General features: G+C 40.5%; 1 protein-coding gene across 1 annotated transcript in view; it reads left to right on the top strand.

Annotated features, from left to right (window-relative positions):
- IQGAP1 (IQ motif containing GTPase activating protein 1) overlaps positions 1 to 27,702 on the top strand; it is a 103,082-nt gene that overhangs the window by 33,182 nt on the left and 42,198 nt on the right. The window contains exons 3-8 of the mRNA XM_072148363.1: positions 16,684 to 16,840; positions 17,308 to 17,385; positions 17,470 to 17,546; positions 21,259 to 21,326; positions 22,419 to 22,532; positions 25,140 to 25,318. Of these exons, the coding sequence (XP_072004464.1) occupies positions 16,684 to 16,840; positions 17,308 to 17,385; positions 17,470 to 17,546; positions 21,259 to 21,326; positions 22,419 to 22,532; positions 25,140 to 25,318 (673 nt within the window). The remainder of the gene's footprint in view (positions 1 to 16,683; positions 16,841 to 17,307; positions 17,386 to 17,469; positions 17,547 to 21,258; positions 21,327 to 22,418; positions 22,533 to 25,139; positions 25,319 to 27,702) is intronic.

Genomic DNA, 27,702 nt, shown 5'->3' with positions numbered 1-27,702 from the left:
CAGAATACTTCCCGTTATTATTTTTGGTTAGTCTGCGTAACTAGACGGCTCCTTTTTAAGATATTACCATTATATTCTTGGAGCAGCTCCAATCCAAATACTTTCCGTGAGATAATGTGCTATCTAGCTGTATTTGCTGAAGATAACCTAACTGCTTTATGATTACAATTGATTGTTCTTGGGGAAAGACCTGCCTTGATATGGGAATCAGAAAGTTCAGTCTAATTTGTGGTCTTTAGCTATGTTATCCAAAGATCAGTGAGAATCATTATTAACAATGTTAAAAGTAAGGTAATTTTTGCAGAGTTTAGTTTTCCACCAGCGATTCATTTTCCGATACTGAATGGAAAACACACAATGTTGATTTGGATTATGGCATCTGAGCTTCTCCGGTAGAAGCACACTGTTTTTTTAAAATCTTCTTGAAACTATCCAGACTAATTTTTCTTCTGTTCACTTGGATCACGTGACACAGCACCTATGGTTCAAAAAAGTCATACAAATACACAAAGGTTCCATCCTCATTAAAGGAAATCTACCATCAGATTTACTGATTATACAGATTTACTGATGGTAGACTACCCTAACTTACTTACTTGTTACCTCTTATATAGGAATGGAATGGTTTTTATTACATCCTGGAAAGACAGAAATATTCAGAAAATGAGTCTCCAAAATTATGCAAATGGGGTGTTGTGTTCTATGCCTCCAGAGCACCTCTTGGCTCTGTCAGCTGTTAAATTATGCACCCGGCTGTCTGCACCAACCAGCCTGCATAAATTAAAAGCCGGCGGAGCCAAGAGTTGCTCTGGGGATAAAGGTCTGAGAATCTCTGGCTCATTTACATAATTTTATAAACCAAACAGTGCTGCACTGTGTTTTTATAATTTTATAAACTCATTTTCTGCATATTTCTTTTGCGGTTCCATCCCCTAGAAATGGTAGATTTCCTTTAAGGAAATCGTGGGTTTTGTTCAGAGTTCCGACCAGACTGGTTTAACATCCATGCAGACAGTCGCATAATGCAGAACAGTTTTCTTAAAATTCCCATTTTTTTTTAAATTTTTCTAACTTACAGAATATACATTCAAATCAGGCATGCATTTGTGATTTTAGGGAACATTACATATGACTTTATAGGAGATGTCATATAAGGAGGGAATTCTAGAAAATATATTTTGGACGCTACCAGAGGGGACTAGTAGTTTAGTGGTGTAAAAGCTGGTCCCTTTAAGGTTTGCTGTTAATATCATTATAGAGAGCACACTGATGGTTACTTTGAATGTCTTGTTGGCTGAGTGTATACTTGTACGTGAGTGAATGTACTGGATGATTTCCAGTAACAATGACTATAATAGAGAAGGGGCTGGTGGCTGTTGTGAAGGTGATGCATTGTATAATGAGGATATTATACCAGGAAGAGTTCTTCTTGTCCTGAAATTGAACTTGGAGAGAGGTCATCGCTTTCTTTTGAAAATAAAAGCCTTCCCATATTTTCCAGTGAGCGCTCGGTGCCCAGAAGGTCAGGTTCACACAGCTCGGTCCCGCTGGATACAGAACACTGCCTAATTATTTGCATTAGCCAGACACGGCTCAGCAATGATTCATATGTGCCAGTTCCTATGATCAGACTGTAGGCTTCACTGAACACTTCAACCTTTCCAGTGATAAAGTGCCTGAGCAAGAAGATTTTATGTATGGAGCTGAATATTTTCCCTTTTTTATTAGTACCCCTTCTGGAGGCTAAGGGGACATTTTTGAAACCAAAAAAGTAATCATCTTTCTGCTGGAGTATCGGTGCTATGTGTAAATCCACTGTTGGGCTTTCCAGCACAAACTTTGACAGTCATAGAGGCACATTTACTAAGGGTCTGTCGGACACATTTCCGTTGGGTTTCCCGAATATTTCCGATTTGCCCTGAATTGCACAGGGTTTTTTGGCGCACACGATTGGATTTTGCTGCATCAGCGCCGGCTTTCATGCGACACAAGTCAGGGGTCGTGGCCGTCAGACAACCCGATAATTCGGACAAACCGCGGAATTTACAGTTCAAATTGTGTCGTAAGATCAGCACTCCCAACACCTGCATACTCTTTATTTGGAGCTGTATCTGAAGGGCATTTCGCTTGTAAGCGGACTCTCATTATCCAGTGCTAAATCCCCACCAAAATGTGAGAAAAACCCCTAAAGCAAACCATTGGAGTTATTTCTCATTTCTGAGGGCTCCATATGATGAAGTAAAATGGTTGCATAGCGATATGTATAGTGTTGGTCATTACATAGTAGAATAAATCCTGACAGGACTCCTCGTAGACACAGAGAGAGTCCTAATTTCTCCACCCACAGGCTGATAGAGCAGCATTCTCTGTGCACGGCCTGATGCAGGTGAAGCTGTCAATCAGTGCTTGTGGTCTGGTAAACTTCTATAAAGAAATCTAAGTTCAGCTTATATAATGGTATATACTGTATCAAACATTTTACCTTCTCTCCCTCGTATCCTGCATACATGTAGAGCAACAGATCTAAATGGACAGGATTGCCAGATTGGATGTTGCTAGTGACAGTATGAGTGCTTCTATCTTTTGGGAATGCCTTATGACAGATTTTGGAGTATTTTGACAACCTTTTCAACATCTCTTATGGGATGGGAAGGGTATTATGGTACCGGTATGTGTAGACTCTCTTTAGTTACTGCTTAGTTAGTGAGAGAGTAGACTGCACATTGTACCTCAAGCCCTGAAGCCTATACATGTCCTCAGATGTGGAAATAACACACCCAACAGCGCTGACATCAGACCTCCTAAGGTTTGCCGCCATGCCTCAAAATTGTTTCAGAAATCTAACACAGACTCGTCAGACCCAACGCAAATTTATTTTTAGACTTCTCTGGAAGAAAAAGCAGCTGAATGTCTAGCACATACATGTCACATCAGACACCACTATGTAGAGGCATTGTGATGGTGGGCGCTCTTTGGTTGTAAATATTCTATGTGTCGAGTTTGTTCCAGGAAGTTTGAAGGAGTCGGGAAGTGTCTATCTCCTCATACTATGTGTGTATTTTCAGCTAAGCCAATCATGGATGTGTATGTGTGATTTCAGGCAGATGTGGTGTTACAGGCCGCATTCACACTTTGCGATTCAGTTGCGTTTTGAAAAGCAATTTGAATGAAATGGGGACGACTTGGCCCAATCACATATATGTTTCCATTGGCATTTTTACTTGCTTTATTACTGATTTCATTTGTTTCAGTGGAAATGTATATGCGATCGGGCCAAACCCTGCACTGTTGCATTTTTAATGGATTTCAGTGCGTTAAGATACATTAGTTTTATTGTAGCTCATCACAATATATCAGACATCATTATCATCTGGTCAGGTATAAAATCCTGCATTGAGGACATGACAAGCGCTGACACTCTTATGAATACTTCTTAGCAGATTTGACGAGTCTTTTATGTGTAACCCGAGAGAGAAAAAAGGTAATTTTTACGACAGACTTTCTTTAAAAGTTATAGGGAACCTGTCATCAGAAACTGGCCTAATTAGCTACTACCAGTATGTTGTCTAGCTGCTTTACATTTTACAGATCAGGGCTCATCATGGCTCCATCACCCAGAAAATCAACTTTGAAGTGAAATGTAAATTGATGGTATAAAGAAGGAGGAGAGTTTAACAGTAAAGTCACGCTCTCCCGGCCTCTGAACATCTCCTCCCATGACTTGCATCATGCACCAGACTTCAATAGATCTGGTTAACAATGTCTCTGGGTGCAGGGCCATCAATGACAATGAAGGGGGGCTTTCTGAGACAGGGAAAGCTTGAATTCAGTGTTAAACTCTCAACCTCCTTGATTTTATACAACAAATTTACACTCTCTTCAAAGTTGATTTTCTGGATGATGCTTCCACACTGGGTCATGAGAGAAACATGATCTGGAAGCTGCTTGACAACATACTAGTATAGGTTTATTAGGTATACTTCTTCAGATAGGTTCCCTTTAAATCATGCACATGTGCCTAGATCATGATATGTGCATATATGTGAATTTTTTAAGACAACCTTGATTATTAGTTATATGTTTTTTAAGATAACCATGCAGCTCTGTTCTAGCCCCATGGAATAACTAAAAATCCTTTACCTGCTTAACCAGTCACCTTTTACCCCTCTACAGACTTTTCACAGGACCCCAGAACGTCTCCATCACCCTTGGGGAAGCCGTAGAGGCCTCTATATTTGTAAACCACAGCCCCAGATACGAGTCAATAGAGTTTGAACCAAATTGGAATGAAAAATCTTTATATCTTATGAGTAGATGCCTTTTAAGCTTTCATCTGACAGGTGTATACAGTATGTACGGGGTATGTATGGTCCAGAGGTCTATAACATATGGAATAATAGCTGTCACCATTGTTATGAACTGATGGTACGTTAAGAGATATGGCAGAGGAATGAAGGAGTGGTAGGTGTGATATGTAAAGAATGCCAAAGTGTTTGGAACAAAATGTATTTCATTTTGTTGTGAAATAGTCTTACCTAAGATGTTTTGGGTTTCTGGCTGATAATGGGAACCGTTTCCTTCCTTATTTTTTACTTTGTGATATGTATTTAGGCCCTTGTGTATGTTGCATATCATATACAATTTACATATCTGTGAAAAAGTAAACTTAAAACTTGGACGTTTTTTTTAGCATAATGCATTTCTTACCGAATAATGTTAATAGCTTATGATGTATGGCAATCCATCCCGGTCCATCCACTTATATTTGTGGATGCACAAAAAAGATTATAGGGAAACCTCTCCAGAACACCACTGCTTTGAGAAGACGTGCCCTCCCTAAAAGACAAAGTTTTTTTTATCAGTGCAGACGACTAAGTCGGACACTACCATAGACATTGGACAAGCATGAAGAGAGCATCCGTGAAGCCATCCACATGCATGGGAGTGTGACGCCAGGTTCATGGGACATTGAAAGCAGTGGGGGAGGGGGCTAGGGGGTGGTTGTGTGTGTGCATATGTAATAGCAATAGCCCCCGGAGCTCACAGGGAATATGGCAGTGCACCCTGTAGAATTTGCAGTTAACACATTTTTTAGGACAAAGCAGCCCACAAATAAAAATTTAAAGAGAATATCCAGCATCAGGGTGCACTGAGGAATCTGCCACTGGAGCTACTTGGGTAAGTACATTCCAGGTGGTATATTTCCTGTAAGTGACTATCACTTAGTGCAGTGATGGCAAACCTTTTAGACACCGAGCGCCCAAACTGCAACCAAAAACCACGTATTTTTCGCAAAGTGCCAATGCGACAATTTAAGTAGTAACTTTTTACTACCTGCTGTGTCACAGGTTTAAATTGTATAGGCACTTGAGGACACCAATACAATAGAAAGAAGGAGAAGAAGTTTGAATTATCATTGCAGTTTCTTCCTAGGGTCCTGGGCTGCCTGGGACTGCAAGAGGCCTCGAGTCCAGTCTGCTGAGCTCTGCACTGAGGTGATGGCCTGGGTGCCCATATAGAGGGCTCTGAGTGCCACCTCTGGCACCCGTGCCACAGGTTTGCCACCACTGACTTAGTGTCTACTATTTTGAAGGGAACCTGTCAGGTGGTGACAAGATCCTTGCTTATCCTAATATATGTAAAAGAAACCATTGCATTGAATTTAGGATTAGCGTTGTATGTACACAGTGTAGTCATATTCCATTTTTTGACATCAGTCCGCAAATGGGAGAAAGATGTGATTTCACTTTACTGTTGACTTCAACATTCTGATGTGTTCTTATATTTTCAACATCGCTTTTTCATATGCAGATAATAAAATATTTCATAATATTCCTCACTTCCTCCCTATTCTGTGCAGCATATCTGAGCGTGACACTGTATCTGCTCTGCATTGAAGGAGTTAAGTGCTTCAGGAACTGCCTGCGTGTGAGGAAGTGGTGATTGCTGTAGGTTGTTATTATTGTTTGCTCTTAGTCCTTGTTTATGTGCTTTTATATTATCACATAAAATACAGTGCAGTGGAGCCTAGGAAGGTGCATTGTTAGCTGCGGGCCTGTCTGTTCTTGTGGATGGGATGAGAAATAATAATAAGTGTCTGACATCTGTATGGTCAGGTTGTAATGGGACACACACCTTTTACTAATCCATATTTTTCATAAAGCCCTGTCAGTGGGAGCAAACAGGGATGAAGAAAACAGTATTAGATACTGAAAGGTTGTGATGGGAATTTTGGGTATATTTTTGTTTTTATTCAGTTTTAGATCCATGTTGATTTCCTTCTTTCACTTACTTTTTATTTACATTTGATAGGAGGCTGATGGGTGGAATTTCCACTGCATGATAGATGTGTGTGTGTTCCTATGTGTGTTTTCATGAAGATGTAGCTTACCATAAATGCAGTAGACCTAAAATATTTTTTTTTAAATCAAACTTTTATTATTTCATTGGAAGAATTAAACGGGAATCCATCATTATAATTTACATAACCAAACTAACTGCTATGCCCGCATATGCCACCCATGCCTTTGTTTCTATTTTCCAGTTGCTCCTTCCGTGCCAAAAGTTACCTTGAGAAATATGGGCTGAATTACTTTGGGGGTTTCAACAGAGCACCTGAGAGCTCTGGCTACACAGCGATAGCAACGCTCCCTGCTATGCTTCCAGTGCCATCTCTCATCTTTCATCCCTCCCCCTTCAGCTCTGTCACTCCAGCGAATCCCTGGGGTGCTCTGCCAAGGCACTTTAGCCTATAAAAGCAGGTTTTTTTTAGTGTTGGCATGGAAGTAGCAGCTGGATAAACAAAAGCACAGGTTGCATGTGTGGTCACACGCCAAGGCCCACCCTTATTAAAGTGTTTGCGCCATTTTTCTGTCTGACTTTGCACTGAAAACTGCTTGCACGCGTATTTATGAAGTGCTTGCACCAGTTTTGTGTCCCGGCTGCACTGTGTCTGCCATGCCATAAAATTCTGCACAAAAAGGGGCGTTCTGATGCCAATTTGGACTGTGCACCAAGTCATTAAAATATATACACATACATATATGGACAGATGGACTGGTTTAACGCTTATGATTTATTAAAATAATCAGATGAATAAACAGAAATGAGAGAAAATACCGCCATGTCATAACACTGAATCCATTACCCTTATATCTTATTAAGCCATATGTCTCCATAGACAATTATAGGCTCCCCTTCCCTGCACATAACAGAACTCTCCAATGACAATGACCTTTAGTTATCCATATATTATATAATCTCACTGAATTGGGGATTGTAGTTCCTTTTTTCCCCTTTTGATGGGGTAACCTAAAATCTTTGAAATGCATTCCCTCTGGGTGTGCCATCTGATATTGTGCCAGTACCTAGGTTGTATTTATTCGCTGGCACTTTCCCTCTCCAGAATGAACCATTTACATAATGAAGAAAGGAGACTGAATCATTAAGCTTGTCCGGAAATTAATTGAAACTCCCATGTCACTTTTTGCCACTTTTTAATGGGAATATTTCCATGTTACACAGCTTGATTCTAGCGTTAAGACATAAATCCCAAGATGCCTTTGGTTTTGTTTTGTGAGAATATAGAAAATGAGATGGAAAAGTTATTGGAGTATGAAATATATGACTGTATTGCTAGTATCTCTCTGTATCTTTTTATCTACTTCCTATTCTGGTCCCATGAGGAAGCACAGATCATGACCCTTGTTTCCTCACAGCGACCTCTCCATCTCTCCAAATCTCCAACTACTTCCTGCTGTATGAACTTTCACTGTCTCAGAAGTTGTTGAGGAAATAAAAGTTCAGCATCATGTGCCTGACATACAGTCCTATGGACTCCAATAGTTTGCTTTACAGGTCCGGATGTGTCTGGCTGAGCTACCACTGACATCCAGTATAGGATGACATTATAGATTAATATACGGCATATACAATATGTAAATTATTGCAATATCACCAATTCTGCTGCAGATGTGTAATGGGCCATATGGGCATTACATATCAGATATCAGCCCAGCATGTGAACCTGGCGTTACATCTCTCTATGGGCCTTATTCACAGATGAGTTTAGGAATGGGTTAAGAGAAAGGTAGAGATCTTTGCAGATCTTGGATTGAAAGTGTAATGTTCCTGTAGGGACGCCGCGTGGCTTGGCCCTCCAGGTTGAGGCAAGTCTGTACAGTTAGTTGCTTAGTCCCATGTTGTGGTTCTGGCTACAGACAAGTCCAGGAATGTGGTGGCAGAAGATTTTGTTGCCTGGAACCCTTAGGAATGACTATTGTTACTGGTTAACTTGCTCTCTCCCCAGTAAGTTAACTGTAAGTTATTAATGGGCTTAAGAAATGCACAGTACATTATATCCGCGTGTGCAGCTCTCAGGATATCATAGGAAGTCTCCTCTAGTCCTTATGTGTAGTAAAAGGCCATGTCACTAGGTTTTCTCTTATGTAGAACAGGTTTGACCTGTTCCGCCTTCGAGTTACACACTTAGCCGTTTCATCTCCTGTAAGACGGATCTATCTCTTATATCCTCCAGGACAAATAATGTTCAAATCATTCTCATTGCCTTTTTTTTGTTTGTTTTTGTTCCCCCGACATTTGATTCCAATCTACATTTTTCTCTTTGGTCTGTAATCACAGTTCAGAGCCGGGTTTTGGAATCAGGAAGAAAAGATCAGAAGTTCAGTGTAATTATGACGGCTCCACCCGGAGCATGACATCCGCATTGTAAGGCTTGGCTACATACTGTAGTATGTTGTGTCCTTACATTGAATTAGGTACACAAGCTGCAGATGTTGAAAGTTAGTGAAAGTCATGTCCATCCAACTTAAATATGTAATGCTACACAACTAAGAGACTCATCATACAACTGAACTGCCTTATGAATAGGGCCTTAAAGGGAACCTGTTACCAGCGACCCTTCCTCCCCACAAACATTGTGCATTTTAGCTCCATTCATCGATCCATGGGGGCTGCCATTCTTGTGGAAAGACTGTTTTTTTAATGCCCAATGTTACTAAAGATCCAGTCATGGAGGTAGGGGAGCTCTAACATATAGTCAAGCAACCTCGCCTCCACACTGCTAACCTGGCCCCCCTCAGGAATGAGGAAGTAGAGAGAGACGCTGGTTGTGTGTGACTGGCAGACATTCCCTCATCAGCTCCCCCATTCAGTCCTCCCTCAGGAATTCTCTTAACCCGATGACAACGTCAAAATGCGCCCACGCGCTGCCATCTTTTCGAAGCCACCTGCTTTCCCGGCGGAAATGTGCGGGTGTTAGTGGTATGTCTTTGCTGAGGTATGCAGCAAAGACTTACCGGCTATAGAGAGGGCTCAGCCCGTGAGCCCTCTCCATTGACCCGCAGCGGACCCGTGACATGCTATTACGTCACGGGTCGTGAAAGGGTTAAGCAAGTCACACAAAGCGAGCATCTCTCTCAACTCCCTCATTAACCACGCCCTCAGCAATTCTCTTCAGTGAGTCACACACAGCCAAGGTCTCTCTCAACTTCATAACTCCCCCATCACTCAAACCTAAAGGGGAGGGGGGTGTCGGAATAACAGTGACAGAGGCCATCAATAAAAGTATTTTTTTAGAGAAATGCTGGCTCTAACCCCATAGATGGAGGCATTTGTGGAACATTTATAAAGACGTAAAAGGAACTGTGGTCTGTGGGGGAGGGGGTGGTCTCTGGTGACAGGTTCTCTTTAATATATCTCTGTGGGAGTGATTTTGATCTCTGAATAAATAACTCCACTTACAGATGACCATATAGCAGCAGAATCCCTTTAATTGATGCTTCCGGTTCAGTGTGTATGAAATATTGCTATCCTGTATTTATAACCAACACAACATAATCCTTACAGCAGCCGGCACACACATGCTTCACTGCAGATGGAGACCAAAAACACTTCTGTACTTTGATTATTCTGCTCTTAGACAATGAGTTGTTGATTTTCCTTGTTTTCTGTCTTGTAAGTTACTAACAGTATAATTGTACAGTTAATACATCAAATAATAGATGGTCGCTAAAGGAAATGCGTCCAGGTACAAAGATACGAGCAGCAATCTAGAAATAAACACATGTAGTACTAGTATCCAGTGTGAAAAGATATCCTCTTTATTAGGAGTCTGGATCTCTTAGACCTCTGTGGTTAGGGATACATATTCCAGGTGACATCAGGGACCCGCCTACTCTGTATACATTTTCCTGGATAGATTGCACAATGTCGCCTGATACGTCATAGTTTGGGTGGCACGGCAGCTCAGCTAGCGCTCATTTCCAGTGTAATAATAGGCCGTGAGGTATTTGGACAATCCTTTCCTGTGAGAAACTCTCCAGTATTAGATAGGTTTTCCATCTCAATGATTCGGCGGTCTACCATTCCTGAGATGGCAGCAGCTCTGCGCTCACAACCCCCTTCACATGAAGAATCTGCTCTTGGCAGCGGCCCAGTCTACACAACTGGCCGCGTTTCCACAGCAACATCTGCTGGAAATGTGTGCTTTTCTGCACTGTCTTTTTCAGAAGTGCTTGGCAGGGAAACACCCTTGGGTCTCTGAATAAGAAAGGAGAATAAAATAAGTCATCAAGTTAATGAACAGCTAAATATGTTGCTTTATTATTCACATAAGTTACGTGGAGCGTCTTTATACCCTTCTCTAGAGCTGGAGCGTGATGGAAGTTTCTACTCAGTGCAATGTGGAAGGTTAATGGGCCTTTCCTATAGAAGACATGACTTTTATATCATAAATGTCCAACCACTCTGACGCCATCTGCAATAGGGAAGAGTCTAACCACTCTGGTCCATTCGCCATTTCTAGGATGGTATATTGCTGAGATACGCCACCACTTTCCTAATACAGGCAGTCCCCGGGTTACGTACAAGATAGGGTCCATAGGTTTGTTATTAAATTGAATTTGTATGTAAGTTGAAACTGTATATTTTATAATTGTAGATCCAGACCAATAATAAATTTTGCCCCAGTGACAATTGGAGTTTCAAATTGTAGTAAGTAATTGGACCAAGGATTATCAATAAAACTTCATTTTTTTAGCTGTGACACCTCACAGCTGATCATTGCAGCCTGGGACTATAGTAACATCCAGAGCTTCAGCAGAGGTCACAGGGGGCAGAGAGGTCCGTCTTTAACTAGGGGTCGGGTGTCCTTAAGTAGGGGACCGCCTGTATATGTCTTTTGTGCATATCAGTGTTATTGTCCACACCTTTCTGCAGGGAACTGTATTTAACCCCATATTACTTGTATTAGACTTTGCTGCATCTGGGGGCTGGGCATTTCACTTCCAGGGAAAGAACTGTAGAGGGGCAGCAGCACTGAATTAGCATTGCAACTTATTCTTTCTTGATTTGACCCCACTGATGATGACCTATTCTGGTATCATACTATTACTTCATAATATTCAAGGGTTTTACAGCTTCAAAACAAAAATGGCAGATGCCAATATAATAGATATGTACAAGTTTTCCTCCTCCAATTACTAGCAATTACAATTCATTGTTTCTATGCTGGTCCCTGTCACCATTTTGCATCAGTGATCTGCTATAGTGACACATATAGCTCCAACTCTATAAATGCTTAAAGGGAACCTGTCAGCAGAAATTTACCTAATAAACCACTACCAGTATGTTGTCAGGCAGCTGAACAATTTCCAGAAAATGTTTCTTTCATGAACCAGTGGGGTTGCATCATCCAGAAAATCAACTTTGAAGTGAGATGTAAATTAGTTGTATAAAATCAAGGAGGCAGAGATTTTAACACTGAAGTCAAGCTCTCTCTTCCTCTCTCCCCTTGACTGTAATTGATGCACCTGCATCTAGAGACCTCACTAACCAGGTCTCCTGAACTCCAATGCATAATGTCAATCACAGAGGAGGAGGCGTTCAGAGCATTTCCTTGACTTAAGTGTTAACATCTCCACCTCCTTGACTTTATACAACCAATTTGCCCATTACTTCAAAGTTGATTTTCTGGGTGATGCCGTCACCAAGGTCCATAAGAGACACAAGATTAGAAGGTGTCACGGTGGCACATCAAATACACATGTTAACGTCTTGTAACTTTTATTAATGAGTTGGGATATTGTGTCAGATACAGGGATCATTAGCTGTTCCATAGTGTAAAAACAACAGATTCATAACTTTTTTGTTGGAATTAATTGAATAAAACTTTTAGGTGATGAATCTATTACAGAGCCATGCTATTTAGTTGTACTGTTATATCATTTGGCTGACTCATATGTGGATTGCTAGATTCTTGTCAGTGTCTATGGAGAAGCAGATGCATCATATTGTGTGACATTTGTTACTTTTCATGTGGTGACCTGGAAAGTTCTAGAAAGATTATTCATCTGTCTGGAATTGTCCTTATGCTGCAGTGGTTACTTACTGGCACATGACTGATCATTCGTTGTTACAAATTGTATCACATTGTGAGCTCCCACATCCGTGTACTGCACATCTTCTGTATATACCGCCCTCTATGGACCACATATGTCATTATACACAAAAAATATTTCACTGATATTTTCAAAATTTATTTGCATGTCATTTTCGGCATTAAAGCCACATGTTGCTTTCAGTTCCTTTATCCACTATTTTTTCACACTCTAATCCTCTCTTTATATCACTTGTGGGTCTTTTTTTAAGAACGTTTTTCTATTGAAGTAACCTATTAGATGAATCCATATATATGGAAAATGTGTAAATATAACATTTGCCTGTATCTGTATTGTCAGTAGATTTGCTTGATAGATAATATTGGAAAATATTTTGCTTGATAATAAAATAAGACATTACGTTAAGCCGCTTTCACACTAATGTGTGGTTTGCCCTTGCTGGTACACGGGCGTTCCACACGTTCGGCTGGAGTGGCGGAGGGATAAGCGCTGCTCACCCCTCCCCTCTCCATAGGAAGCAGTGCCGCATGCTCACTGTATTGTTCCGTGCACCATGCACTTCTGCGGCGGCCATATGCTAGCCATCCTATGTACCGCTAGCAGACAGCTGCCATATATAGTCATGTGAAAGCTGCCTAAGACATTAAAGGAAACCTGTCAGCAGAAACATGCCTAATAAACCACTACCAGTATGTTGTCAAGCGGTTAAACACATTCAAGATCATATTTCTTTCATGGCCCAGGATGGTTGCATCATCCAGAAAATCAACTTTGAAGTGAGTATAAATTTGTTGTATGAAGTCCAGGAGGTGGAGACTTTAGCACTGAATCCAAGCTTTCCCTGTCTCAAAAAGATCACTTCACTATAATTGATGATCCTGCACCCAGAGAGATCACTACCCAGATCTCCTTAAAGGACACCTGTCATCAGGTCTGTGTCACTTGCCCTGTCACCTCTACCTGTAGGAGCAGCTCACAAGGATCCCATCCCAGCCTTTATCTAGTTATTTCATACATTAATCATTGTAAAATCATCTATTCTTTATTATGTAAATGAGGCTGGTCACATGGTCAGAGGCAGTGATGTCACCCCTGTTACCCCTCCCCTCTCCTCCCCCTGCTCATGTCTGTGTGTATTGTATAGTAAAGCATTGCTAGTGTGTGCTGCATCCTCCTAATATACAGGTGAGAGACACAGACATCAGCTACACATGAATCTGACATGTTCTGCTGTAACATGGCTGCCTGGAGCTGCTGTATCTCTCCTATACACACACAGGCTGCAGGGGGCGTGGCCACCAGCACCAGGAAGCACATCATTATACAGCCTCACATCATTATACAGGCTGTCAGTCATGCACTGGGGGTGTGGCTGTGCCTCCCACTCATGAATAGAGTGGACAGCTTGAATATGCTAATGCTTCATTGGACATTTCACAGGTCATTTGCATACAGCTTTAGGACCTCATTGCTTAGGTTTACAGGCATGTAGAGGGACAATGAAGGGATAGAGGCAATGCTCTCTAATGGCAGTTTATGAAAATATATTTAGTTTAGGGGGGTTATTTTGCATGACGGGTTCTCTTTAAGTCTGGTGCATGATGTTAGTCACGGGAGGAGGTGTTCAGAGGCAGGGAGAGCTTGACTTCACTGTTAAACTCTCTGCCATCTTGACCTTATACTAAAAGTTTACATTTCACTTCAAAGTTGATTTTCTGGGTGATGGAACCTTGCTGGGCTATGAAAGAAATATGATCTGTAAGGTATAAAGATGCTAGAGTTGTTTTTTAGACCAGTTTCTGATGACAGGTTTTAAATAAAATAAGACATTACAGAGTAATAACACCTTCAATGTAACTTTATGGAGGCTGCAGTGCAGAATTCCCACCATATTTTGAAGCACATCTGCAGTGTCTCCCATTAAGTCATCATGGTAAAATTCAGATTCTGAGAATCCATATTAGTAATATATAGAACTTGACATGCTCATATCATTAGCTTGTTTCAATTCTTCTTAGAATCTCTGTAATACTGTAGACTCATAATATAAAACTCATTATGAAGGAAATCTTCAGCATCTTTTCTGGCTAGTCTTAGAATAATATTATTTGTAGCACAAACCACTGTAATTGTCTTTTATGCAGTTTTTTTATGTTTGCACCAAACAAAAGATCTGCACCTTCAGAGCAATGTTAGGTGACATTCTCCGTTACAGAAGATAACAGCTATAAAAAAAAAGGTTAAAAGTTAAATATAGAAGCCTAGAAATACAGGTCATGAATACTGGAAAATACACAACTTTAACCTTGACTACTACAACTTTGCAAGCCTGCCTTCTGTTACAAGCACTTTACTTCTCAAAGAATCCTAAATGCTCTGAAATTAAAAGCTAAAACATATGTGGGAAAAGCAATCATATACAGGGACATATACTCTGAAAGGAGAGAGGAATGGAACAGTCTTAACCCCTTAAGGTCCCAGCTCATTTCACCATAAGGGGGTTTTCCCACAAAACAAGTTAGACCCTATCAACAGGATAGGGCATAACTTGCTGATCAGTGGGGATCTCAATGTTGAGACCCCCACTGATCAAAAGATTGCTGGGTCCAATGTACACCAGTTGGACCCCTCACTGTTCCCCGAAATGAACGAAACAGCCAGTGCCATTGATCTTCATGGAGCTGACGGAGATTGCCGAGCACTGCATTGTTTGCTCTGGTAATCTTGGGGAGCGATGGGGCATCCTATGGGGGTACATCAGACCCCCAGCTCCCATAATCTGTAGGGTTCTCATCACTGAGACCCCCACCAATCAGCCAGTTAGGCACTATCCACGGATAGTGCCTATCTTGTTCATGGGAAAACCCCTTCAAGGACCCAGTCTAATTTTTCAAATCTGTCAGGTGTCATTATCATTGGCGTAACTAGGAGTGGCTGCGTCCCATAGCAGACTTCTGCATGGGGCCCCCCTTCCCCTTAAATAATATATACATATATGTACACACATAAAGTTCTCAACTCATACACACACTTTTATACATACATTTATTCACTAATATGCACACATTTATGCACTGATATACATTTATACACTTATTAAAGTACACCCCACATTTATTAAAGTGTTTGCACCAGTTTTTAGTCTGACTTTGCACTGAAATGAACTTACAGTCGCAGGGGTTTTAATAAATGGGGCCATACTATTAAAGTATATACACATTATAAACATGCATATAGTATATATACATCATATACTCAGACATACAGTATAAACAAACTGGGCACAGATGAGATGGGTGTTACTACTCCCCACTGCCGGCTGTTGTTACGCCCCTGGACACAACAATGTGCCGGTGTGGGTCCCCTCCCCCCCAACGGGCCTGGTACTACCCTCTTATTTTCAGATTGTGTTTTGTGACATGTTGTACTTCACTTTAGTGGTATATTTAGTGTAAATATTTTGCATGTATTTAGGAAAAAATGTAGAAAATGTAGTGATTTTTCTGATTTCTAAATGTTATGCTCATCATACAGTTAGGCTAACCTCTCAGGTTGCTAACTTACATTAGATTTAATTATTTTAAATCTGTTCATATTTATAGGCGTTTTAAAAATTCTATTTATTAAAAACTCAACATAAAGTACCACATTTGTAAATTGCACCCCTCAAACTTAAAACTGGCCATACCAGTGAATTTTGCTGAATCATATTAAAGGGGTATTCTTGGATTATGAACATCCGATACGAAAACCCATGATGCTATAATTAAATGAATATAACAAAACTCAATGTCATTATTTACAAAATGGAGCTCAAATAGTTTGATTTTATGATTCACAAAATGTTATGGCCTCTCAAAAGTACGTGAAGCTATAACCATGATGGCTGCCACTGGAAAATACACGACCCTTGATCCTTTAGTTCTCAGTAACTCCTCCTCCGTCTTATTTTCTGCCCCCAGTGATGATGTAACAGACTGTCCTTCACTGTTACCATAGTAATGGTGTGTAACTGCCATCATGGCACATGAAATGAAATGAGAAAAATGCTTTAAAGGTTTAGTTATTCTTTAAATAAAATCTGAGGTCAGCATACTTAGTGGTAGAGAACTTCTGATTCCAGGGCTGTGTCATTGATTAGTTTTTTTAATGGAAACATGCAATGCAGATGTGAACTTGGTCTAAATAACTTTTTTCCCAGAATCTGCACAAATTCTTCTCCATTGTTTCATTATGATTGATCCATTGTGGGCATTTATTACAGGTGGATGGAGGCCTGCCTGATGGAGGACCTGCCCCCTACTACAGAGCTTGAAGAAGGGCTCAGAAATGGAGTTTACCTGGCCAAACTTGGAAACTTTTTCAGTCCTAAGGTTGTATCTTTAAAGAAGATTTATGATCGGGAGCAGACCAGATACAATGTAAGCATATTCTAATAAAATATTTCAAACATTATTCTCACAGTAGATGAAGTTTTTTTACCATCTTAGTAGCTAATGTTTAATATGACACAAGAGGTATAAACATACATATAAACAGGTTATACTTGTCAAGGTGAGCCCCTATAGTGTCCTTGCAGCATGCAAGACATTGTAAAGAATAAAATATGACATGACTTTAGTTTTGTGTTTAATGTAGTTGCGTTTCTAGTTGAGAGGGCAACATAACTATTTTATAAAGTGATGACAGATTGCTAGGATAGTCTATTTTTTATGATAAGTTTACCTGTGTAATGCTGTGTCCATTGTAAGTTTTTCCTGTACAGTGGGGCTTCCAGTCGTTTAGTATTGCAGAGATTCCAAGCAATGTTTTTTTTTATAACAATAGAAAACCTGGTTATATGCCCATTGCTGCCATGAGAAGTACCAAGTATTTTCTTCTCTTTTAGGCCACCGGTCTCCACTTTAGGCACACAGACAATGTGATTCAGTGGCTAAATGCAATGACTGAGATTGGCCTCCCAAAGGTAGGTTTACCTGTGCCTTACAGTTTTTTAAAAGTTTTATTTTCATATTATTTTTTAATAATTGTCTCCATACTCTTATTACAGATTTTTTACCCTGAGACCACAGACATATATGATAGGAAGAATATGCCACGTTGTATATACTGCATCCATGCGCTAAGGTAAAGACGAGAATCGTCTTGTTCTTGAGTAAATGAGCTGCGGTCCATCTGTATAGCTTTATTATATTTATGACCTGATATGAGATGTGTTATATATAGCAGGTATGGTGATGTTATAGTAGAAAGTGAGGTGTTTCTATAACCCAATACTGGTCAGTGTATAACATGCTCAGTGCACTGGTGTGACTGGTGAAGAATCCTGTTATTGCTGGTGGTGTACGGAAGTGTTTTGATTGCTACAGAGATAAATGAAGACTTGAACCTCAGCTGCTGGTGTGATGTGGATGCGTCTTAGCTGCAGATCCTGCTTAGACTTGTTTGTCTTTGCAAGGCGATCAATAGGAGTGGCAGCTCTCTGCAGCTCAGATTATATCTCATCCTGGTAAATCAGCCCGGCCATACACAGTCTCCCTAGAAATAATTGCATTTCTCGATTTACATTAAATCCTTTTACCATGATGTTGTGTTTCTCACTATTGGGTAACAAGGGTTGACATTGCTAATAAATGATGTTGTGTCACTAGTCTGTATTTCTCACTGGCGTCAATCATTAGAGGAAGGAGAATGGATACAAGAAGGCAGGTGTAGGCTTGTTACACCACAGACATGTAGGTCCTGGGAACTGATCATCACAAGCCCAACCTCAGGAATATTATTATCTTCTGAGACGTTCTGTAGAATGAGGGCTTCATAGACCCTGGATCTTGGGAATCTTCTTGGTTTCTCTGAAATGAACTTGATGGATAAACCTGCCATAATTGTGGTATTTGCTGCAGACCTTTTCTAAAGACTTACAACATCTCTGCACATTGTATAGCTCATTGGCAGAAAAACTTGCAGGGTTTATGTTAAACACATCCGTAGTCCCACATACAGGAGGTCAGAGGTATGTGGCTGCATACCTTATCTGACCTGTATGGAAACTGCAATTTCCTATACAGAGGTTCACCACAAAAACATAGGGGTATTCTTACCAAAGGTGTCTAAAATGTTGACAGGCATTGACAACAGTCACATTATTCTACCAGCATATGAACGCATGGTGCATTGTGTGTCATTGCAGTGTGAGGTCCGCTCACAAACTGATGATAGTAGAAAAGACTGTCTCACACACCAGGTCATGAACACCAAGATTCTGTGTGCGAGCCATTGACAAGTAATTTACAATGTGCTATTTGATGATTCAACAGATAGAACCACACACCTCGTTTCACTTTACAACATCCTCTTTAATTAGGCCACAACCCCTGTTTGCCATTCAAGTCTAAAGATAGTGGGGGACATTTACATAAAGTGTCGGTGTCTGCATTGGCTTTGTTACCGACCTGCTCTCGGTAAGAAGACACACATTTAATATTGTAGAGCTGTGCAGAGACATTTCTGGCGCCGAGACCATTTTCTGTCCCTGGGACCAAAATCTGTCCCGAGAACCAGAAATGTGTCCAACAGTCAGAGAACAGGCAACAGTGCAATAGCACTGATTTGTGTCCCTGCTGGACCAAATGGGGGACATTTAGTATGGTGTTTCCGCCAGTTTTGTCACGCTCTCACCGCATCTTCTGCTCTCCGACCTATTTATTAGCTGGCGGCGCCAGAAAAAAATGACTTTTTCCGTCTGCTCCGACTCCTCTCCGAAAAGGGGCGTGGCTATGGCGGAGTGGAAACTCAGACACAATTAATAGGTGTCGTAGCCCTTTTTGGGCGCTGTAAACTGGCGGAAAGTAGACCAAAAGAAAACTGGTCTAGCAGGGACTGTTGGACACATTTCTGGTGCTCGGGACAGATTTTGGTCCCAGGGACAGAAAATTGTCTTGGCGCCAGAAATGTCTCTGCACAGCTCTACAATATTAAATGTGTATCTTCTTTCCCAGAGCAGGTCGGTAACAAAGCCAGTGCAGACACCGACACTTTAAGTAAATGTCCCCCAATATCTTTTGGTCTACTTTACGCCAGTTTACAGCGTCCAAAAATGGCTGTGACACATATTAATTGTGTCTGAGTTTCCACTCCGCCAAAGCCACGCCCCTTTTCAGAGAAGAGTCGGCAGGCGTAAAAAGTCATTTTTTCTGTCCCCGACAGCTAATAAATAGGTAGGAGAGCAGAAGATGCGGTGAAAGCGCCACAAAACTGGCAGAAACACCATAGTAAATGTCCCCCAGTCTCTTAATAAATGTGGCACAATTCATTTTCATTTTTTTCACCAATCTTGACAAATATGTTTTGCAAACAGTTTGATAAATCAGCCCCACAGGGAGCATCTTTTCAGAGATCTACTCTGGGTGGTTTTAGCTATGTACAGGCGGTCCCCTACTTAAGAACACCCGACTTACAAACGACCCCTAGTTACAAACGGACCTCTGGATATTGGTAATTTATTGTGCTTTAGTCCTAGGCTACAATGATCACCCGTAACAGTTATCACAGGTGTCTGTAATGAAGCTTTAGTGTTAATCCTGGTTCTTATGACAACCCAACATTTTTAAAATCCAATTGTTACAGAGACCAAAAAAGTTCTGGCTGAGATTACAATGATAAAATATATAGTTCCGACTTACATACAAATTCAACTTAAGAACAAACCTGCAGACCCTATCTTGTATGTAACCCGGGGACTGCCTGTACTCCACTATGAAAAATCTTACCTGCCACTTGCAAAGTCTTAGCAATCAAGGGACAGTGATCGGGAACAGACAATCCATGGAAAACTCATTCCCAAACATTGATGGATGCATTCGCATGCTGCAATCACTTCTACCTTCAGAGGTGTCTTCATGTTTGTGTCTTCTTCAGTGTAGAAACTTTAGCAGAAATTTGCATTCCAACTTGACAACTTCTAGGTTCCTTATGGTGAAATCACCTACATTACCCTACATTGACAATCTGTAGTGAGCTATACAGGCAGTCCCCGGGTTTCTACAAGATAGGTTCTGCAGGTTTGTTCTTAAGTTGAATTTGTATGTAAGCCGGAACTGTATATTTTATAATTGTAACCCCAGACAAAATATTTTTGGTCTCTGTGACAATTGGGTTTTAAACATGTTGGGTTGTCATAAGAACCAGGATTAACAATGAAGCTTAATTGCAGACACCTTTTATAACTCTTACAGCTGATCCTCGTAGCCTTAGGATAAAGTACAGTGAATTATAAATATCCAGGTGCCTGTTTGTAACTGGGAGTCACCTGTAAATTGTGTGTTCTTAACTAGGGCACTGCCTGTAATCTACAACCAGCCAGAAATTAAAGATGTCCTTTCATGCCCCTGTCCTTGGACCACTGCTGTGCCCCCTGTCTCCAGGCTCATTAGTTGAGAAGATGACAGCTCATTAGCTGAAATTCTGAAGCTCTTTTAATATTTGTTAATTACGCTTCTGTTTTGTGTGTTTATTTCCATTTTTTATGTGAGGCTTTAATCATTCGAAGAGATTCTCCCCAAGTCATTATCATTTGTTTGCTGGAACTATTAAGCTACAAGTTACCTTGTGCTGTGTACAGCCGCTAAGCCTCATATATATTTATATATATATCAATTTTTTGGGGCTTTTTATCACCTGATTTACTATTTTGTATTATTCTACAGAATTGGATTGGGGAACGGTATAATTTCACGGCTGGTACTTTATAGTGGTGGAACCAGTGATCGGTGGTTACTCTCTGTACCTAAAGCAGATGTTTTATAGACACACCATTGACTCATTGGCCTCTCTTTTACAGCTTGTACCTGTTTAAGCTAGGCCTCGCTCCACAGATCCAGGACTTGTATGGGAAAGTCGAGTTTACAGGTCAGTATTCGTGCTTTTCTCATGTTTATATAGAAGTTAACTGCATATTATGTGCTAGTCATGTGCAAGTCAGCTGTCCTGCCTAGAAGATGTGTTCAGTATAAACAGTGCTATGGGATACTTTACTCTGACAGGAAAAAATCTATTGTAGCATAATTTATGGACTATCGAACTTTTACTTATTTATTAGATTTTATGCAAGATAGATAAAAATATAAGTTCTTTTACACAGGGATATATTTTGTGTACCTATAGAGTATCACTATTGGCACACCTTCTTCTAGCTGTGGCTTTAATCATTCATATTAGGCATAGTTTGCCTTTGATGGCACTATATTCCCCGTAGGAATGGTGCTGCTGGCCACCATTCAATTTTTATAAATGATCAGTGCAACCAAAAGTAAAACATTTTTGGGGGTGTTTACACTCTGCTATGGTTCGGACCAACATACCTATAATTATTTTTATTGTCTGATTTTGTCATGTGAAAAGGTTGTAAGTCTCTGTGCAGTGTGACATACGAACAACTTAGAATGCATAAATCAGTTAACTGTATTCATTTTTGTGTCTGAGGCTTTCTCCATCTGAATCACGGACAAAAAATTACTGATACTGTTTTGTATCTTATTCACTAAAATATCTATAAACATAATACCCTTGTACCATACATATCTCAAGTTTCTCTTGTGCTATGATCACTTTTTTAATGTTTCATATGTACTTGTTATCAGGTTTCATTTCATTGTGTTATTTACTTCTATTCACATGGATAAATTGTAGGTTTAAATGATCTTCCTAAATGATCTTCCTACAAGTCTCTCCGTAGTCCAGTTTTACCATGTTGAAATAAGATATCCCAAATTGATGGAAACTTAAAGATGTTGTTCATCATAAATTACTAATTTTGATAAATTTTCATCACTTCTGAGATTTCTTGGTTTTTAATTCATGGAGATAATTGAATTATTCCAGGAAATATCTTTGCGGATCTGCTTCATAGTACAGTTCTATTGTATCCTGTTTCCTTTTATTAATATTCTAATTATCATCATAAGTAAATCTCATAACGCCATTAAATAAAAATGTTCACAGCGGAAGAGATTGATATAATGAAGAGTGAGCTTGAAAAGTATGGGATTCAGATGCCTGCATTCAGCAAAATTGGAGGAATTCTTGCGAGTGAGCTATCTGTAGATGAAGCTGCATGTAAGTACAGGTCATTTGGGGATTTGTTTGGGCAGCCGTCTTTTGCTAAGCATGCTATAATGTGATTCTTCTTGTCCTCTTGTCATATATGAATGTCTTTTAAGTGTGTTTCCCAAATTAGCAGTTAAAAAGGATGGGGTCCTGACCTCTGGGAGGGACTGTTTTTGGTAATGTAGTATGTAGTATGACCTCCTTTAAAGGGTTATGTGACTTTGGGCAAAATGGTTAAACCTAGGGATTGGCCTTTATTGTTATAATCCTACTATTAATATGGTCAAATGACAGAAGTTAAAGGGAATCTTTTCCCTTTAACTTTTGACCATACAATGCTGCAAACAATGTTAGGTAGCAACCCTGAAGATCTATGTAACCATAACTTTGAGTGTCTTGCCAGACGCAGCAGGATATAGATATAAATGCACTTATATTCCAGGATTGTATCTGGACTTGGAACACTGGTGTACGAGATCTCTTTACTGAACATAGCACAGCCTCCTGCTATGAGTCACTACTGTATGAGGTTTCTGTTTGAATGCTACAGTAGTTACTCAGAGAGGGGCTGTGTTGTTTTAAGTGAAGAGATCTCGCACAGCAGTGCAACAGTGAGTTCAGCTACAATCCTGGAGTATAAATCCAAATTCAAAGTCCTGTGGCTACTAACAACACACACACACACAGGCATGATTACATAGATTTCAAGACCTGCACCTACGACTGCCTGCATCTTTGTATAGTTAAAACTGCTTACAGATCCCCTTTAACTATTGCACTAAGTAAAATAAGATGCATAAAGGTACTAAGAGTTCTAAAACATTTAGTAACTTACAGAACTATGTAATGATGAGCTTGTGAGGCACACATATCACACGTTGGTTACTTTAAGCTGATACAGATGTGCTGATAAAAGCTGCCATTCTGTTGAAGACAGCTGAGAACTATTATAAACTAAGGGACTGAATGCAAATCATTCAGTTTTAAAACGACTGCTTCATTTCCGGGACTATATAAAAAGACAATAATTTGTATATATGTGCTCAGGACTGACTTCTATATATTTTATTCCATTCTTCTTAAGGCAGAACTGGACTTCAGTTTAGCCCTAGCACATGCAGAGAATGTGTGGTAGTCTGACACTGCTGCTGCCCCCATAGCAGAGAACAGTCATGCAACATCATATATCCATTTTGAAGGGCCAGAGTTCAGAGAACTCTTGCTTTCATCTAGTTAGAAGCTATTTCCTTATCAGCACTAAGTATACACATAACTCTTTGGGCTCATTGGGCAGGTTGCCAATTTTCCCTATTACTTTAGCAATTAGACAATGGTTACTTGACTCTATAATGACTAGAACTTCCCAACACAATGGGCCTTAAAGAGCCCGTAATGTTGAAAATGATATGGGATTGTTTGCAACCGAATGAGCAAGAGCACAGACACCGCATACGACAAAAAACACCATCAGTTCCGTTATCATCACTTTTCTGGATACTCCCATCTGAGGTTTATAAAGCGTTTCTTAATTCAATTCTAGGAATGAAAATAATAAAATATAGATGATTATTAATTTAACTGTAAATTCAGTCCCGGATGTAATGATGGTCTGCTTTGATCTGCTCCCTGTGATCTGCCAAGTAATGTAATCACATCTTATGTAGCATTTACTTATTGTAAGGAACAGATCATGGGACTATAAATTGAAGCTGTGTGCAGAGCGCATATAGCGGAGCCGGCCTCGGATGCCCCGTGAAGCTTATATCTTCCTCTAGGTGAAATTTACAAGGCGGATTGGCAACCAAGATCTCTGGGTGCTCAACTAATAGCAGAAATCACGCTTCTCTCCTCCTTGTAGTAACTGTCCCATGTGAGGGGTGCACGCCCTCCAGATCCTCAGACTCGCGATCCAAAATGGAAACAAAACATGGTGCGGCAGCACTCAGAATACCTCCACACGGATGATACTGTTAAAAGCCTTCTTTTATTGCATCACAGATTAAAATAGGATGGATACAGGAAGGTCCTTCCTGTATCCATCCTATTTTAATCTGTGATGCAATAAAAGAAGGCTTTTAACAGTATCATCCGTGTGGAGGTATTCTGAGTGCTGCCGCACCGTGTTTTGTCCTCAACTAATAGCAGGAACACGAGCCCATGCAGTGGGGATGATGGGTGTCCATGTATCCAATGGGGTCCACTCTATTCAATGTTCATGGGGTTAATACTTTTGATCTATAGATCCTGTAGACAACTCCTTTTGTACAAAACTTTTTGTGCAAGTGGAGAAGTTATTTATAAAGGGCCAAACAGTTATGTATCCAGCACTTTATATACCCTCCTCACATCAGTTTCCAGTATTTCAGGGTCCACATTATGTGATCAGCCAGGACTCATAGAATGAAAAGTGTATCTCCTGTGTATAGGGTTTTTTTCTCTACAGTTTCTTGTCAATGATACTGATCCGCACAGTGTTATGTACCATCACATTTGATGTGTGGGGATTGTTCACTCATGTAATTGCCTGGCCGGCCAAGATTTGTATTGCTTGGCTGGAGCAGTTCAATTTTGAAGAGCGGATATTGAAGTTTTGGATAATCTCTCTGGCATTTTCAGTACACGCAGCTGTAATTGCTATCAATGAAGCGATAGACCGGGGAGTTCCTGCAGAAACGTTCACCGCACTGAAGAATCCAAACGCCATGTTAGTAAATCTGAATGAGCCGCTTTCTACTGTTTATCAGAACACCCTTTATCAGGCAAAGCAGCATAAAACGGATAATGCCAAGAAGCGGGTGAGTCATTATTTCTATCATGCCAATGTATGAACTCCTACCATCTCTGCTGAAGTTTGTAAGCATATTTTTGTAGTCTGTACTGTTAGTTTCTGCATTAACTGATAATTGCGCTCATTACTATTAGGTAAGTGGTCCTTAGCTGGAGTACACAACCCATGATCAATTATCTGACAGCGGAGGGTCTAATTAGCATATTGGGTGCCAAAACGAACCACTAAAGCAAAAGTGTTTTCACCAAAATGTGTGCAACATGACAAAAATATAACATATACACATGTGACACACCCTATGACCCGAATCACACATTGGGGCAGATTTACTTAGGGCCATGCGCCAGTTTTGTCTTGGACTTGGCATGTTCTTTTAGGTGTACATTGCTTGCACATAAATTAAAGAAGCACCTGCTCCACATTTGTGTCTCACGCGACCATTTTGTGATGCAGGCTGCAATATTCTTCCAATTTCTGCACTGAAGGGCGCGTTCAGTTGGACCTTACACCACATTTATCATGCAAGGTCCGACAGAAATGTGTTGCACGCCCCATGTTAAAGGTGCACCAAAAAAATGGTGCACTCTGTCAGAGCAGTGCAGGGGGTATTAATGCAGAACGTGTGTCAGAAATCCTGAATCTGGCGCCCCCTGCACACTACACAGGCAAACTGCAAATAGTACAGTTTGGACTGTTTTTAGTAAAAGTTGGCCATTGCTGTTGAATTATGTTTAGAAATATAATTCACGCCCAGTTCAGAAAACTTCCCCCAAATACAGATGCACTTTGACCTAAACACTTATGAAGGGGAACAGGCAACACATCTTTTGCATTGTTTACCGGCTTGTTTTGCTTGTTCCTGATTGCAAATATTTCTGTCTAAATGCATCTACGTATCAGAAGTAGCTTCTCCTCTGCTGGACTTGAATTGCGGTCCGCGGGCCACATGCGGCCCGCGGACCGTTTCTATCCGGCCCCCGTCGCATTAAGCACTTGGAGCGCACATTGAGCCCCCGGGTCCGGATTTATTATTTGGGGGCCCCCGGGCTGGCGCTCCAAAAGCGTCAATAATTAGCCTGTGGTAGTCGGGCAGGGGCCTCCGTCCAGACAGGAAGCTCCTGCCCGTCACTGAATGGTGCTCGATGCAGCCGGAAACGGCCGCTCGAGCACTATTACAGCAGGTGGAGCGATGTGCGCCGGGGTTGTCTTCCAGCCACATCGCTCCCCTTGCTGTCCGGCAGCAGCCAGAAGAAAGAAGACGCTGGATGTGAGTATAGGATTTTTTTATTTTTTTGTTAAACAGCCGTAAAAAGATTATGGCAGCCTGGGCCCCAATATATGAAATAATTAATTATGGGGCCATTATAGAAAATAATTAATGGTGGAGGGGGGGTATAGGGAATAATTCATGGTGGAGGGGCAGTATAGGGAATAATTCATGGTGGAGGGGCAGTATAGGGAATAATTCATGGTGGAGGGGCAGTATAGGGAATAATTCATGGTGGAGGGGCAGTAAAGGGAATAATTCATGGTGGAGGGGTAGCATAGAAAATAATGGTGGGAAGCAGCATAGGAAATAATTAACCCCTTATCACCGACACGAGTTTTCAGCTCAATGACCAGACTTGATTTTTCAAATCTGACATGTCTCACGATAATTGGTTATAACTTCGGAACGCTTTAACATATCCCGGTGATTTTGAGAATGTTTTCTCGTGATACATTGTACTTCATGTTAGTTATAAAATTTAAGTGATACGTTTTGCGATTCGTTCTGAAAAAAAGTGAAAATTTGGCAAAAGTTTGTAAAAATTCTTCATTTTCCAAGTTTGAAATGTTCTGCTTTCCAGACAAGATGTAAAACTACCCAAAAAGCTTGATAAATTACATTTACGGAATGTCTGCTTTATGTTGGGATGATATTTTATGCTTCCGGTCATTTTTCTAGGATGTTATGAGGTGCAGAACTTTAGGTGCGATTTTTCTCATTTTCATGAAAATTGCCAAAACTCACATTTTGAGGGAAAACTCAGCTTCCAAGTGACTTTGTAAGGCCTAAATAATAGTAAAACCCCATAAATTACCCCACTATCGAAACTTCACCCCTCAACTTATGTAAAACACTTTCTATTAAGTCCATTAACCCTGTAAGTGTTTCACATGGGTTAAAACAATATGGACCTGCGATTTAGAAACTATGGAATTTTAGCATTTTTTTCCCCCCCGCTCACCGTAATTTAAAAATAATGTTTTATCTTTATTCTCTGGTTCACTACGATTGCGGTGATGCCTCATTTTTTTGCGAAAAGAGTTGTTCTTTTCAGTCGTATCATATTAGGGAACGTAGCTTTTTTTGATCACTTTTTAGAACATTTTTTGTGATGGTGTTTG

The sequence above is a fragment of the Engystomops pustulosus genome, chromosome 4, assembly GCF_040894005.1.
Source record: "Engystomops pustulosus chromosome 4, aEngPut4.maternal, whole genome shotgun sequence".
Taxonomy (NCBI): domain Eukaryota; kingdom Metazoa; phylum Chordata; class Amphibia; order Anura; family Leptodactylidae; genus Engystomops; species Engystomops pustulosus.
Note: the sequence above shows the minus strand (reverse complement) of the source record. Positions and strands in the feature narration are given on the sequence as shown.